This window comes from Aethalodelphis obliquidens, unplaced genomic scaffold (genome assembly GCF_003676395.1).
Source record: "Aethalodelphis obliquidens isolate GAN/ISIS:26980383/991018 unplaced genomic scaffold, ASM367639v1 scaffold59, whole genome shotgun sequence".
NCBI classification, from domain to species: Eukaryota; Metazoa; Chordata; class Mammalia; order Artiodactyla; family Delphinidae; genus Aethalodelphis; species Aethalodelphis obliquidens.
Window position 1 is genome coordinate 6,447,665 of NW_020838003.1, and position 12,422 is coordinate 6,460,086.

The 12,422-nt window shown below is 42.2% G+C and overlaps 1 protein-coding gene and 1 pseudogene across 12 annotated transcripts in view; both read left to right on the plus strand.

Moving 5' to 3' along the window:
• Positions 1 to 12,422, plus strand: part of FRAS1 (Fraser extracellular matrix complex subunit 1) — a 451,240-nt gene that overhangs the window by 377,446 nt on the left and 61,372 nt on the right. For 9 of the 11 annotated variants that reach the window (XM_027087689.1, XM_027087692.1, XM_027087691.1 and 6 more), the window contains 5 exons: positions 4,534 to 4,658; positions 4,943 to 5,083; positions 6,701 to 6,928; positions 10,037 to 10,150; positions 11,869 to 12,019. In XM_027087689.1, the coding sequence (XP_026943490.1) occupies positions 4,534 to 4,658; positions 4,943 to 5,083; positions 6,701 to 6,928; positions 10,037 to 10,150; positions 11,869 to 12,019 (759 nt within the window). Of the gene's footprint in view, positions 1 to 3,246; positions 3,443 to 4,533; positions 4,659 to 4,942; positions 5,084 to 6,700; positions 6,929 to 8,529; positions 8,635 to 10,036; positions 10,151 to 11,868; positions 12,020 to 12,422 lie in introns of those variants that run through there. The other 2 variants (XM_027087699.1, XM_027087702.1) reach the window with 2 other exon arrangements.
• On the plus strand, positions 8,817 to 9,691 carry LOC113609951 (pre-mRNA-splicing factor SPF27 pseudogene; annotated as a pseudogene). The gene has a single exon (XR_003428886.1). The product of XR_003428886.1 is annotated as a pre-mRNA-splicing factor SPF27 pseudogene (transcript).

Below are 12,422 nucleotides of genomic sequence, written 5' to 3' on the forward strand. Positions count from 1 at the left end.
TTTGGGTTCTCCCAAGAGCAGAGGTGTGTTAGTCTGCTAGGGCCACCATCATAGAGCACTGCAGACTGAGCAGCTTAAACAGCAGAAATCTATTGTGTCACAGATCTAGGGGCTGGAAGTCTGAGATCATGGTGTTGGCAGGGTTGGTTCCTCCTGAGGGAAGGCTCTGTTCCAGACCTCTCTCCTGGGCTTGTAGATACCTGTCTTCATGTTCACATGGCATTCTCCCTCTATGTGTATGTCTGTGTCAAACTTTCCCCTTCATCTGCAATGATCCTATTTCCAAATAAGGTCACATGGTGAGGTACTGAGGGTTAGGATGTCAGTGTATGAATATGGGGGGCATAACTCATTCCACAACAGGAGGCTTGAAGAAAATCTGAAGCAGAGAAGCTGAGAATCTCCTACAGCCTGAGCTTGAGGTGGGAGCAGACAACAGGCCTAGAGCCATCCACAGCTGTGCTGAAAGCCAGGAGGGCCAGGGCGATGTCCTAACATCCCATTAGGAAGGCAGTTTCTTCAAAGATGCTTTTTTCTCAAACCACTTCCCTGACCTGGACTGAACTTTCTCTAATGTGCTAGCCCTCCAGGGGAACTGGAAAAACTGACAGGGTCAATGTGGGTCTCCGTAACACTGCCAGGTACATAGTTTAGCCAGGAGGTTGGTGACTGAAAACACTTTGGATGGGATTAAAAGCCTTCAAGGTATTTCAAACAGTAACTACCTGCTGTGACAGCCAGTAGGGACAATATGTTATTAGAAGCACCATCTTGCAGGTGAGTGAACAACTAAAGTCTTCCAATACCCAATTAGCAACAGCTAAAAAAATTTTTTTTAAGTGTACAGAGATTGAAAATCTGTGCTTAATAGGACCTCTTAGATATTAACTGTAGTGGATGAACTAAATTCATTCACCATATATGTTTTGAGAACCTACTGTGTGCCGGGCACTATTCTAGGTGCACATTGGTGAAGAAACAACAAAATCTTGTCCTCTTGAAGCTTACCTTGTAATGCCACTTGTTACCCTCCTGCACTTAATTATGGATATCACTTAAATGATAATATTAAATACCCCATCAAAATCAATATTTCAGACAAGAAAAAGGTTATAGTCAAAAAATTATTCTATGATTCAATTCAAAAAAATTATAATGGTATTTCAGTGGTAGGACTATGAGTGGTATTGTGATTCTTTACTACTTTCCTGTGTTTTTCACATTTTCTTTAATGGACATGTATCCCTTTTATATTGAAAAAAAAATTAAAGGATAAGGGTGAAATCCAAGAGGGTCCTTGTCTAGCCCAGAAAAGCTAGATACGTTTTACAAAAAGTACTCCTAACAGAATACAATATATATATATGTATGTATACATATACATACATATATATATGTGTGTGTGTGTATATGTGTGTGTGTGTGTCATTTCAACATGTAATCATGTAAGAAAAAAAAAAGTACTCCCAGCAGGCCTAAACTGTGGAGGTGGACAACCTTGAGTTCCGGTCTCAGCACTGCTCTCTTATTAGCTGTGTGACCTCAGATAGGTCACATTTCTTTCCTAATTTTATTAGTATCATAATCTAGAAAAATAATGCCAACTTGACCTCCCAGAGCTGTTGAGATAAAAGTCTATATAAGCAAACCTGAAACAGTGTTCTGCACATGGTAGGTACTCAATGTTTGCTACATTGAATTGGGAAAGACCCACTAAGATCAAGCCCAGAGCTCTCATGCACTGCTCGCGGGAATGTAAAACATTACTACCACTTTGGAAAATAGTCTGGCAGTTTCCTAAAAAGTTAAGCATACACCTTACATATATTCCCACCCTCCCACTCTTAGAGATTTACCCAGGAAGAATGAAAACTTATGTCCAGACAAAGACTTGTGCATAAGTGATCATAGCAGCCTTATTTGTAATAGCCCCAAACTGGAAATAACCTAAATGTCCATGAACAGGTAAATGGATAAACACTCTATGCTATAACCATCCAATGGAATACTACTTGGCAATGAAAAGGAACGAACTATTAATACATGCTTCAATATGGATAACTCAAAAACAATTATGCTAAGTGCAAGAAATGCATAAAATAGTATATACTGTATGATTCTATTTCTAAAAAGTTAGAGAAAATACCAACTAACCTATAATGACAGATGACAATTCATTTGCTTCTTTGGGATGGGGTAGGGCACAAGAAAGGGAAGGATGGAAGGATTACAGAGTGTCAGTTAAAAACTTTTGGGGTAATGGATACATTCCTATTTTGACTTACGTGATGGTTTCATGGATGTACCAAAGATAATGAAATAAAAACACTTTAAATATGTATAATTTATTATATGTCAATTTCCCCTCAATAAAAAAATGTTAAAAAATAAAAAGATCAATCCCAGCACTGCCTTCCCAAGAGGAAGGAAGATCTACCACCTTTCTTTTTTTTTTTTTTCCAGTGCTTAAGGTTTTTACTGGGGGACTGGTTACATGGGCACCCTCTGCCTAGTACAAACTAAGATTGTAGAATCCCAGAAGGAAAGCAAGTATTCAGCATAAACCAAATTGTACAAATAATCAAGGCGCAGAGAGTCCCTCTTATCAGTTAGAGTGTAGGCATCCTTCGTCTAGAACATACCAAAATTCCATGTTCCTAGACAGAAGCTGAGAGCCCATCTTGCAAGCTGGCATTTCTGATGGCAGCTATAGGCCTCCTAAGTATGTTAACTTTTTTCCGCCCACTTAACTAATGAGTTCTACCACCTTTCTTAATCAGTCTTAGACTCTCATAAGGGGAACAGTGAGTTAGGTGACCGGTTGATTGTGAGAATCCACACACGTATTTCCCCATGAGCTGTGAGAGTGGATTCACAGCAGGGGAATAGGTTTAAATTTCTCAGTGCAGCCAGTCTGAAGTTATTAAATTTTTAAACAATGGTATGGATTTCTGTCCAGAACCGCAAGACAAAACTGTAAGATAGGGGTCGGGGGAGCTACATTTTTTGCCTGTCTAGAGCTGATGTAACAAGCACGAACATAAATATAAAATGCCTCATCAAAAAATGAACACCCTAATATTCAGGAGGCTATTTTATCTGGGTGACAAATTTCAGATGATAAAGAGAGCTGCAAATATAAACCGCGCTGGTTGATGTGTTTTATTTTTAAGATAAAGCCGTGATATTGATGTCACAGTTAGATGTAAAATAGTCAAAGGAGAATCTCTCTGTTTTTTTTTACAGAAAAGACTAAATGGTTTTGCCAGGATTAACAATGACAAATAATAAATCCCAGGAAGCAGCAAATGAATTTCAGGACCAAAGCAAAGGACTAGATTAAATAGAGGACTACTGTAACACCCAGAATCAGAAAGAGAGAATTTGTGCTGAGGGACTAAAGGATACGATTTTGTTTCAGTCTTGGCTGCCACCAGAGGATGGACCCCAGAAGCCCTAAGATAGAAGCAAGAATTCTGGGTTGTTTTGCTAAATATTGTTGGGCATCTGAAAACATAGAGATATTATTCATTAGTGGGATCCTTTGGCATTATTTAAAAATCACATCACTTCAGATTTTTTTTCTTTTTTACTTTTAGAATGACTGAAAAAAATTAACAAGTTTTCTCTGTATCATGTTATTAAAAGACACTGGTTTTCTAGGTCATTTTAGAGTTGAGAAAGAATGATTGCTCAAACCTCAAATTCATGCAGTAAGCTTTGTTACTTCCAGCCTAGCCAGAGGGGTATATGAGAAGCTGGAATCATAGATCCAAGAGTGAAAGGGACCTTGAAGAATATCCAAGGACATTATGGGTGCCGGGGATGGCTCACTAGTCACAAAAACAAGGCTGTTTAGCCAAGCCCTATGACTCCAGTGTTTAAACGCTAAGCCATCACACAATATTAAAAATTAGGGCAGGGCTTCCCTGGTGGCGCAGTGGTTGAGAGTCCGCCTGCCGATGCAGGGGACGCGGGTTCGTGTCCCGGTCCGGGAGGATCCCACATGCCGCGGAGCGGCTGGACCCGTGAGCCATGGCCGCTGGGCCTGTGCGTCCGGAGCCTGTGCTCCGCAACAGGAGAGGCCACAGCAGTGAGAGGCCCCCGTACCGCAAAAAAAAAAAAAAAAAAAATGAGGGCAGGTTTTCAGAAAGGACTACGAGGCTATGAGAGAATATAAAACTTAAGAGCGAGGAGTTTGGAGAATAAGGCAACGGCTCTACCTTTCACAGATTTGACCTGCATACATAAACCCCAAGAGAAAAGAGAATAACATTTATTGAGCACCTGCGGTTACCTTGGCACATAGTAGAAGCCTAGATAATTAAGTTAGCATGTTCTCCCACAGAACATATGCTGTTGTAGGGAAAAAACACACAAGCAACTCTAACCCAGGGTCTCAGAGGGCAGCGCGTCAATGCTATAGGAAAACTACAAAGGGCTCTCTCTGGTGAGTGTGCCATTTCTCTCACCCGAGAGGGACGGCTAGCCTCTTGACACCCTTTCTCTGGTTCTGTCGTCTTCTTTTGCTAGGTATCCAGATTAGTTCCTTTACTCAAGCTGACCTCACTTCAGGACGCGTTCAGTATATCCACTCCAGTGAGACCGAGACGCATTCGGATGCCTTCAGTTTTACGCTCTCCGATGGAGTCCACGAGGTGGGTGAGGAACTTGCTTCCCTCCTTGATGGGTATTGATGCAGCGCCATCCTCTTTGATTGGAGGGTGCTGAGCCACCGGTGCCGTGAGAGCTTCATTCCCCTCTGCTCTCAGCCCAGGACAGAGGCAAAGAGAACTCTATCTTGCCAGAGAGAACTCACTTCTGGGTTCCTAGCTGGTCAGTCGTGCCAGGAATGGTGTGAAAGGGAATGCAGAGAGCGCCTACCTTCTCCTCGGGTGGGTGCTGGGGACAGGTGACCCACCTGCACTCTTCTGCCATGTAGGTGACTCAGACTTTCCACATTACTCTTCGCCCTGTGGATGACTCGCTGCCCGTTGTACAGAACTTGGGGATGCGGGTACAGGAAGGTGTGAGGAAGACCATCACAGAGTTTGAGCTCAAGGCGGTAGATGCAGACACAGAGGTAAGAGTCCTCCCCTGGGTTGTCCGGCCGAATGAGAGGCTGATCTAGTGGCATCTATTGCTTTGCGACAGTGCATCCTGAGGGTGGGGTGGGATGGTGAGTGTAGTGCAAGCATCCTTGAAGGATTAAAAACTAGAACATACCATGGCCTGCTGGAGAAGAGAAACTAAATACATTTGAAATCAAGTTGTTTTTCAACCCTTTCTGAAACCCTAAATACATTTATTCTTTCCTATGATTACGTGCAACAGTCATTTTAACATGCTGATTTTTGTTATGATCCACAGAAAATTAGGTAGATGACATTTCAGATAGTGTTTTTATTACTATTAGTGAACAAGGAATTCCTTCACCTATACACTTTTACCTCCTTTACTGAGACTTCAGTGGGTGACAACTAATTATTGCAAATTGAGCATTCTCAAAGAGCCAGGCTTTACACAGTCAAATAGGGCATGTAGGGACTAAACTCTCCCTCTCCTAATGCTTTCTAATTAAAGTATCTAACATGCTGGTATGATCTAGCTTCCATTAAGAGTACCACGCACTTCTTAATTAGTTCTATGTATGCCCTTCCCCGTGCCAGCATGCGTTCATTTATTTATTCATTCTTTCAGCAAATATTTATTATCCGCTAAGTTCCAAGGTCTGCTCTAGATGCTAAAGACAGCGCTGTGAATAAAACAGATCAAAGTTCCAGCCTTAGGGAGTTTACAACCTTTGGTTAGGGGGACAGACCATAAAGAATGAAAGAACGTAGAATATCATGTCAGATATGATAAGTGCCAGGAATAAAAATAAAGAGACAAAAGCAATAGTGATTGATGGGTGCGCTGTTTCAAGCAGAGTGGTCGGGGAACGTTTCTCTGAGACAGGAAGAGACAGGAAGAGAAAGAGCAGGCTATGCCGTTTCCTGGGAGAAGCCCTTTCCAGGCAGAGGAATCAGGAGGGCAAAGGCCCTGTAGTCACGTGTGCTTGGAACATTTGAGTTGGGACACAGCAGCCAAGAGTCTGGACCCCAGTGAGCAAACAGGACAGAAGGATGAGGCCAGAGAAGAACCGTGGGACCAGGTCACAGAGGGCCTTCTTGGCCCAGGTCAGGCCTCTGTATTTTATTCCAAGTTGGTGGGAAATCATTGGAGAGTCCTGAGCAGGGTTTTCTACCTCTTTATTTTTCCTTCTGCATGTCACCCTGGAAGCAGCCATTGGAAATGGGAAATTTGCTTCTGTTCTGATGCATATGAGATTCTCTATATAAGAGTTTTGGAAAAGTGTATGTGGGTTGGGGGGAGGGTGAATGGAAAGGAAATGAGTAATTTTAAAAGGTCTAGTTCTTAATCATCTGAAAGGTTAAAAATTCAGGTTTTCCTCTATAACCCTTAATGGGCAAATTTAAACGTCATCTTAAAACGGAAGGCACCAGAATATAAGTTCGATTATAGAAACCAATATAATTTCTCTCCTTAGCTTGATTTTTGGTATCTATAAAGAAAATGCAATCTTTGTTTTATAAATGTCTTTAGGTTTGGCTGCCCTTGACCGCCTGTGGCCATCACTCACACCTCTGGCTTCTGTTACAGAATTCCCTTCTTCTCTTGCCTTTTGCCTCCTTGACAGGCCGAGTCTGTCACATTCATGATCGTGCAGCCCCCGCGCCATGGCACCATTGAGCGAACCACCAACGGGCAGCCCTTCCAGCACACCTCCACCTTCACCATGGAGGACGTCTATCAGAACCGGGTCCACTACAGCCACGACGGCAGCAACTCCCTCAAAGACTGGTTCACCTTCACCGTTGCTGACGGGACGAATCCCTTCTTTATTATTGAGGAAGGAGGAAAAGAGGTGAGGGGCGAAGACCATGGAGAGGGAGGCACAGCAAAGCATGCCAGAGGCTGTCTGGAGGCAGAACATGGCCTTTTTAGACCAAGGATAACATTGTTTGAGTTTTGGTTCTGTCACATACTAATTGGGCCTTGGGCAAATTACTTACCTTCTCTAAGCCTCAGCTTTTCATCTGTAAAATGGACACAGGAATGATCACCAGTTTCAATTAGCCTAAGGATCAACGGAGGTAGTCCATATAAAGGGCTTAACACTGTTGGCAAAGAGTGAGTGCTCAAGTAAATGATAGTTATTGTTATTATCACCACTATTATTTCTCCTCTTCCTTTTCACTCACCCTTTATTCCTTTCATTTTTCTTTCATCTGGTTTTTCAATAATATCACATGGTTCCAGATTGTCTCCTGAGCCAGCCAGAGTTTCTCTATCTCATGAAGAATTACAGTCAAGAGTACGGCTTTTGCGTCCAAAAGACACTGATTTAAATTCTACCTCTGACACTTACTAATTGAGTGTCTCTGTAAGTCATTTAACCTTTCTAAGCCTCAGCTTCCCTGTCTGTAAAATGGGGATGATATCTACCCTCCTGATACACATGGAGCATGTAGCCCAGTACCTTACACAGGAAACATAGGAAATATCTGATAAACTGTGGCTGTAATCATCATCATTGTTACCATTCTAGGACCAGCTTGTGAAACAGGTGAAGATGATTTTCTTTTGAGGTCATGAAGCTGTTAAGCTTTTCTTCCTTAGGAGAATTGCTTCCTTCTAACATTCAGATGTTCAGGCAACTAAGAGCCCCCTCCCACTACCTTCCCCACCATTTTAACTCATGTTTAGAAGATTTCTTGCAGTATCATAACCAGCCCCTGGGAATAACTGCAGCTCTGGAGAAAGGTGGACTCATGGATACCCCTGCATCTCACAGAGCTATCTGACTCAGCAGAAGCAGTTTTAGCGAGCATGTTATCACACCCTGCTGTTTACTTCCAGGATAACCAAGGGGTCAACTTCTTAGGCCTGCAGAGTTTTTTTTCCCTACTTTGATGATGAATGATTCTTTTCCTGACAGATCCTCTGGCATGCTTCAGAAACAAACAGCCCGTGAGAAGATCATTCTCAGTTGGCCAAGGTGTCGGTGGGATGGCTCCTGGGATTTCCCTGCCATTTCAGCACCTGCACTGCCTCTCCACCTGGCAGGTCATCACGTTCATTTTCCCTCTCCCAAACCGTAACTGCTCCCCGGTTAGTTTGATTTTCAGAAGAGAAAAAAGATTTAGGAATTAATCAGCAAGAGGGTCACCTCTATGATAAACATAAAAGGTCACAGCAGATCTCCAGAGGGACCGTGTCATTTTGAAAATGGAAATTATCTAGAAGGAGGGTTGTAGAAGATTGAAACACCAGCATCTTGCTGTCCTGTATGCCAGCTTGCTGTATCTGCTCAGAAACAGGGAGGTGCTGGATCAGACTCCCCATGTATGTTTGAATGTATGTGTGTGTATCTGTGTGAGAATGAAGTTATAAACCGAAATTTCTTTGTATTATTCCCACAAACACTTTTATTCTTGATTTCTTCTGCCCCTTTTCCCCATGTAGACAGCTCTCTCTCAAAAAAAAAGGAAAGAAAAACAAGGAAATCTCTTCCCATGAAACATCTTTTCACATCTGACAGAATCCTATCTGGAGACTTTGACATTAACATTTTGATTATGAAAATCATGAGAAGTCCGACCAAAACAAAATGGCCGGGCAATTTCTAGCGAGCGCGCCGTCAGAATTAACTTAGCAGGCGCCAAAGCTGATGAGCAGGTGACGTCATTACGTTAGCGTCGGGCGCAGGTGTGTTTAAGTGAACCTGAGCCGGCGCAGACTCGGAAAACTCCGGCGAACCTAAGAATGGCGGGTACGGGTTTGGAGGCCGGAAGGGTTGTGGTGGATGCGCTGACGTATTTTGACCGAGGTTACGAAGCACCTGGTGTGCGGGAAGCGGCTGAAGCATTGGTGGAGGAGGAAATACGTAGATACCGACCTACCCAGAAGTACCTGAGCCACCTGAGAGCCCCGGATTATTCCACTCTTGAAACCAACATAATGAGAAATGAATTTGAAAGATTGGCTGCTCGACAACCAATTGAATTGCTCAGTATGAAACGATACGAACTTCCAGCCCCTTCCTCGGGTCAGAAAAATGACATTACTGCGTGGCAAGAATGCATAAACAATTCTATGGCCCAGTTAGAGCATCAAGCGGTTCGAATTGAGAATCTGGAACTAATGTCACAGCATGGATGCAGTGCCTGGAAAGTGTATAATGAAAATCTAGTTCATATGATTGAACATGCACAGAAAGAGCTCCAGAAGTTAAGGAAACATATTCAAGACTTAAACTGGCAGCGAAAGAACATGCAACTCGCAGCTGGATCTAAATTAAGAGAAATGGAGTCAACTTGGGTATCCCTGGTCAGTAAGAATTATGAGATTGAAAGGACTATTGTACAATTAGAAAATGAACTCTTTCAAATGAAGCAGCAACATGGAGAGGCAAACAAAGAAAACATACGGCAAGACTTCTGAAAAAGACTAATCTGGTGGGTAGAAAGGAAGGCATGTTGGGCTTTCACAGACGATCAGACATCTGAACTGTGAAAAACAACAGCATCTTATGGAAATCATCAGTGGTTAAATGTTTAGAAAGCATAGAATGTGGACTGTTATACTCTGTTTGTACATTTCAGCAAAATAAAAAATTTCAACATGGTGGAAGAAAAATCATGAAAATTTTAACAAGTTATTGAAAGGGAAATATTTTGTTTATTGTTTCACCTCAGGGCAGTATTAAACTCAACTAAAGAAGGCATAGGTGTGTGAAAACCAACTTCCATAGCAGGTGAAATTCCAGCAAGAGTTCTTATATTGTTTCTACTTTATCCATCAACATTCTCCCTGAAGCCTCATGCCAAGTGGTGATAAGCGATGGAAACTTGCTCAGTTGCCCATTTTGAAGTGTCAACAGATTTCAGGGGTCCCAGCCTTTGTAGGTCCTAGACCTGACGTATTTCAGATATGTGTGAATGATAAGTTTCCTTTGTTGCTTTCACCACAGATCATGACAGCAGCACCTCAGCAGTTCTGGGTAGACATCCTCCCAGTAGATGATAGCACCCCTAGAATTGTTACCAACCTGGGGCTCCAGTGGCTGGAGTACATGGATGGCAAGGTAAGGCCTTTCCACCTGCCGCAGACACATTAACTGACTTGGGCTCGATCCTATTCATGACAATATGAACAGAACTCTTGTTCAACTCATGTTTATCCCTCCATAAGTGAGCTGATTTGTTAAGATTGCTGAGCTCCATGAGTTTGGTTCGAATTGTACTACAGTTTAAGATATTCTTACAAAATGACCCCAAAATATAGTAGCTCAAACAAGATAGAAATCTTTTTTCTCACATAAAGTACAGAAGTGGGGAGGCTAAGGCTCCACATGACCATTCAGAGACGCATGTTCCTTCTATCTTATTCTTCTGCCATCACTGGGTTGTTGCTACTGAGAGCATAGCCAAACCTCTTCAGCTATTCATCAGTATTCCAGCCCATGGGAAGAGGAAAACAGAAAAGTAGAAGGCAAGGAACTTCATTTTAAGCAAGTGGTGCAGAAATTAAACACATCACTGCACTCATATTCTTTTGACAAGAAATTGGCCCTATGGCCCTATCTGTTGCATGGGAGTGTCTAGCTGGGTGGCTAGGTGCTCAGTTAAAAGTTTGTTAACTAGAAGAAGGGAAGGGTGGATTTTGAGAAACATCTGGAATATGCCACAGATGAGAAGGAAGTGAGTTTTTTTGTAGGTAAGTATCCTCAGAGGAATTCTAGACATTTAAATTTTTTTCTCCTTTTCCTAACTCTCAGTTTGGTCATGTTAAGACATGTCGTAATTCTCACCTGGTAACCTGTCAAGCATTAAATCCCCATCCCCACCCAAACACACACAGTTCTTCAGTTCAGATTGGAAAGGCTTTTGTGTGTGGTATTCCCTCTAGGATGTGGATTTTCTCATCTCCATGTTGCTGATTTGTTGGTTGTGTGTGTAGCAGTGAGGCTATAGCTTTCCACTGAACTCATTGAGAATTTTTAAATATATGAAACAAAATTAGTACAGATTCCGCTTATGCCCTGTGTGATATTTTTCTCAATACTCAGAACCATCCTGTTCTCTTCTTGGCACTCTCCAATGGGTCTTCTACCTTCAACTCTTACCCTACTGCCGTGACTCTTATCAAATTTACCAATGACCGAAGTCACCAATTTCACCAAATCCAAAGGTCACTTACATGCCCTTATTTTACTAGGTCTAGTCACACTTAATGCTGTTGACCACCCCTTTTTTTCTCTCAAACCTTTGCTCTTACTGAATATTTGTTGGGTGAATAAATGAGTGAATCAAAATTTAGCCAGTATATTTGGGCAATATTGGGATATCATATATTTATCTTACTCAATTTCAAGCATTGTAATCAACTTCTATAAGGTATAAAGTGGCCATCTTCCCTGTATTGTATCATTCTTTCGAAGTTCCAACCTTCTTTCAAGGCCACACTCAAATCCCACCACCTCAAAGCCCCTTTTCCATAGTCCAGATGGATTTCCGTAATCGCTCCTCCCCAAAAGTGGGTAGCACTCTTTTCGTATATCCCATTACAGCTCTTGCCACAGTTACCTTGCTCATAAGCCTTTCTTTCCCAATAAAGTGTGAACATCAAGGGCAGAGGCTGGGGTGGTTTCTATCCTCATAACCTCTTCAATCCCGACAAAGTTTACCAGGCAATAAATGCACTTAGTAAATCATTGTTGAGCTGAATTAAATCTGAGTCAGAGGGTCTTGTTCCTGCTTTATTCCCATCTCAGGAATTAAATGTAATGGGTTTCTGTTCCAGGCAACCAACTTGATCACCAAGAAGGAACTGCTGACCATGGACCCAGACACAGAAGACCTGCAGCTTGTCTACGAGATAACCACAGGCCCTGAGCATGGCCACATGGAGAATAAGCTGCAGCCTGGAAGAGCTGCTGCTACTTTCACACAGGGTGGGCACTCTTAGAGCTGAGAGGTGGGAGAGGTCTCTTCTGACACCACTCTCCTTACTTCCCTGATCTTTCCCACAACTACTGCCAGCTACTTACCCCCAAGTAACCTATTTACAAACAAATAGATCTTTCAGTGTCTAACCATCCAACTTTGGAATTTTACTTCTCCTGATTTTTTTTCCCTGTTACTCTGAATTAATGGCAAAAAAAAAAAAGGAAGAAAGAAAAAATTTATCTTTACCAGGCTTCCTCAGCTCCCAAATTGCTTTAGGTTTGGCCAAGTTTTCTGGAAAGGATCGCATGATACTCCTGGGTTTTCTTTCAAAACAGAAATAACCACCAGACTTTATGAAAGATCTGTGACCCTTTGTGGTTTACTTTTTTTTTTTTTTTTTTTTTTTTG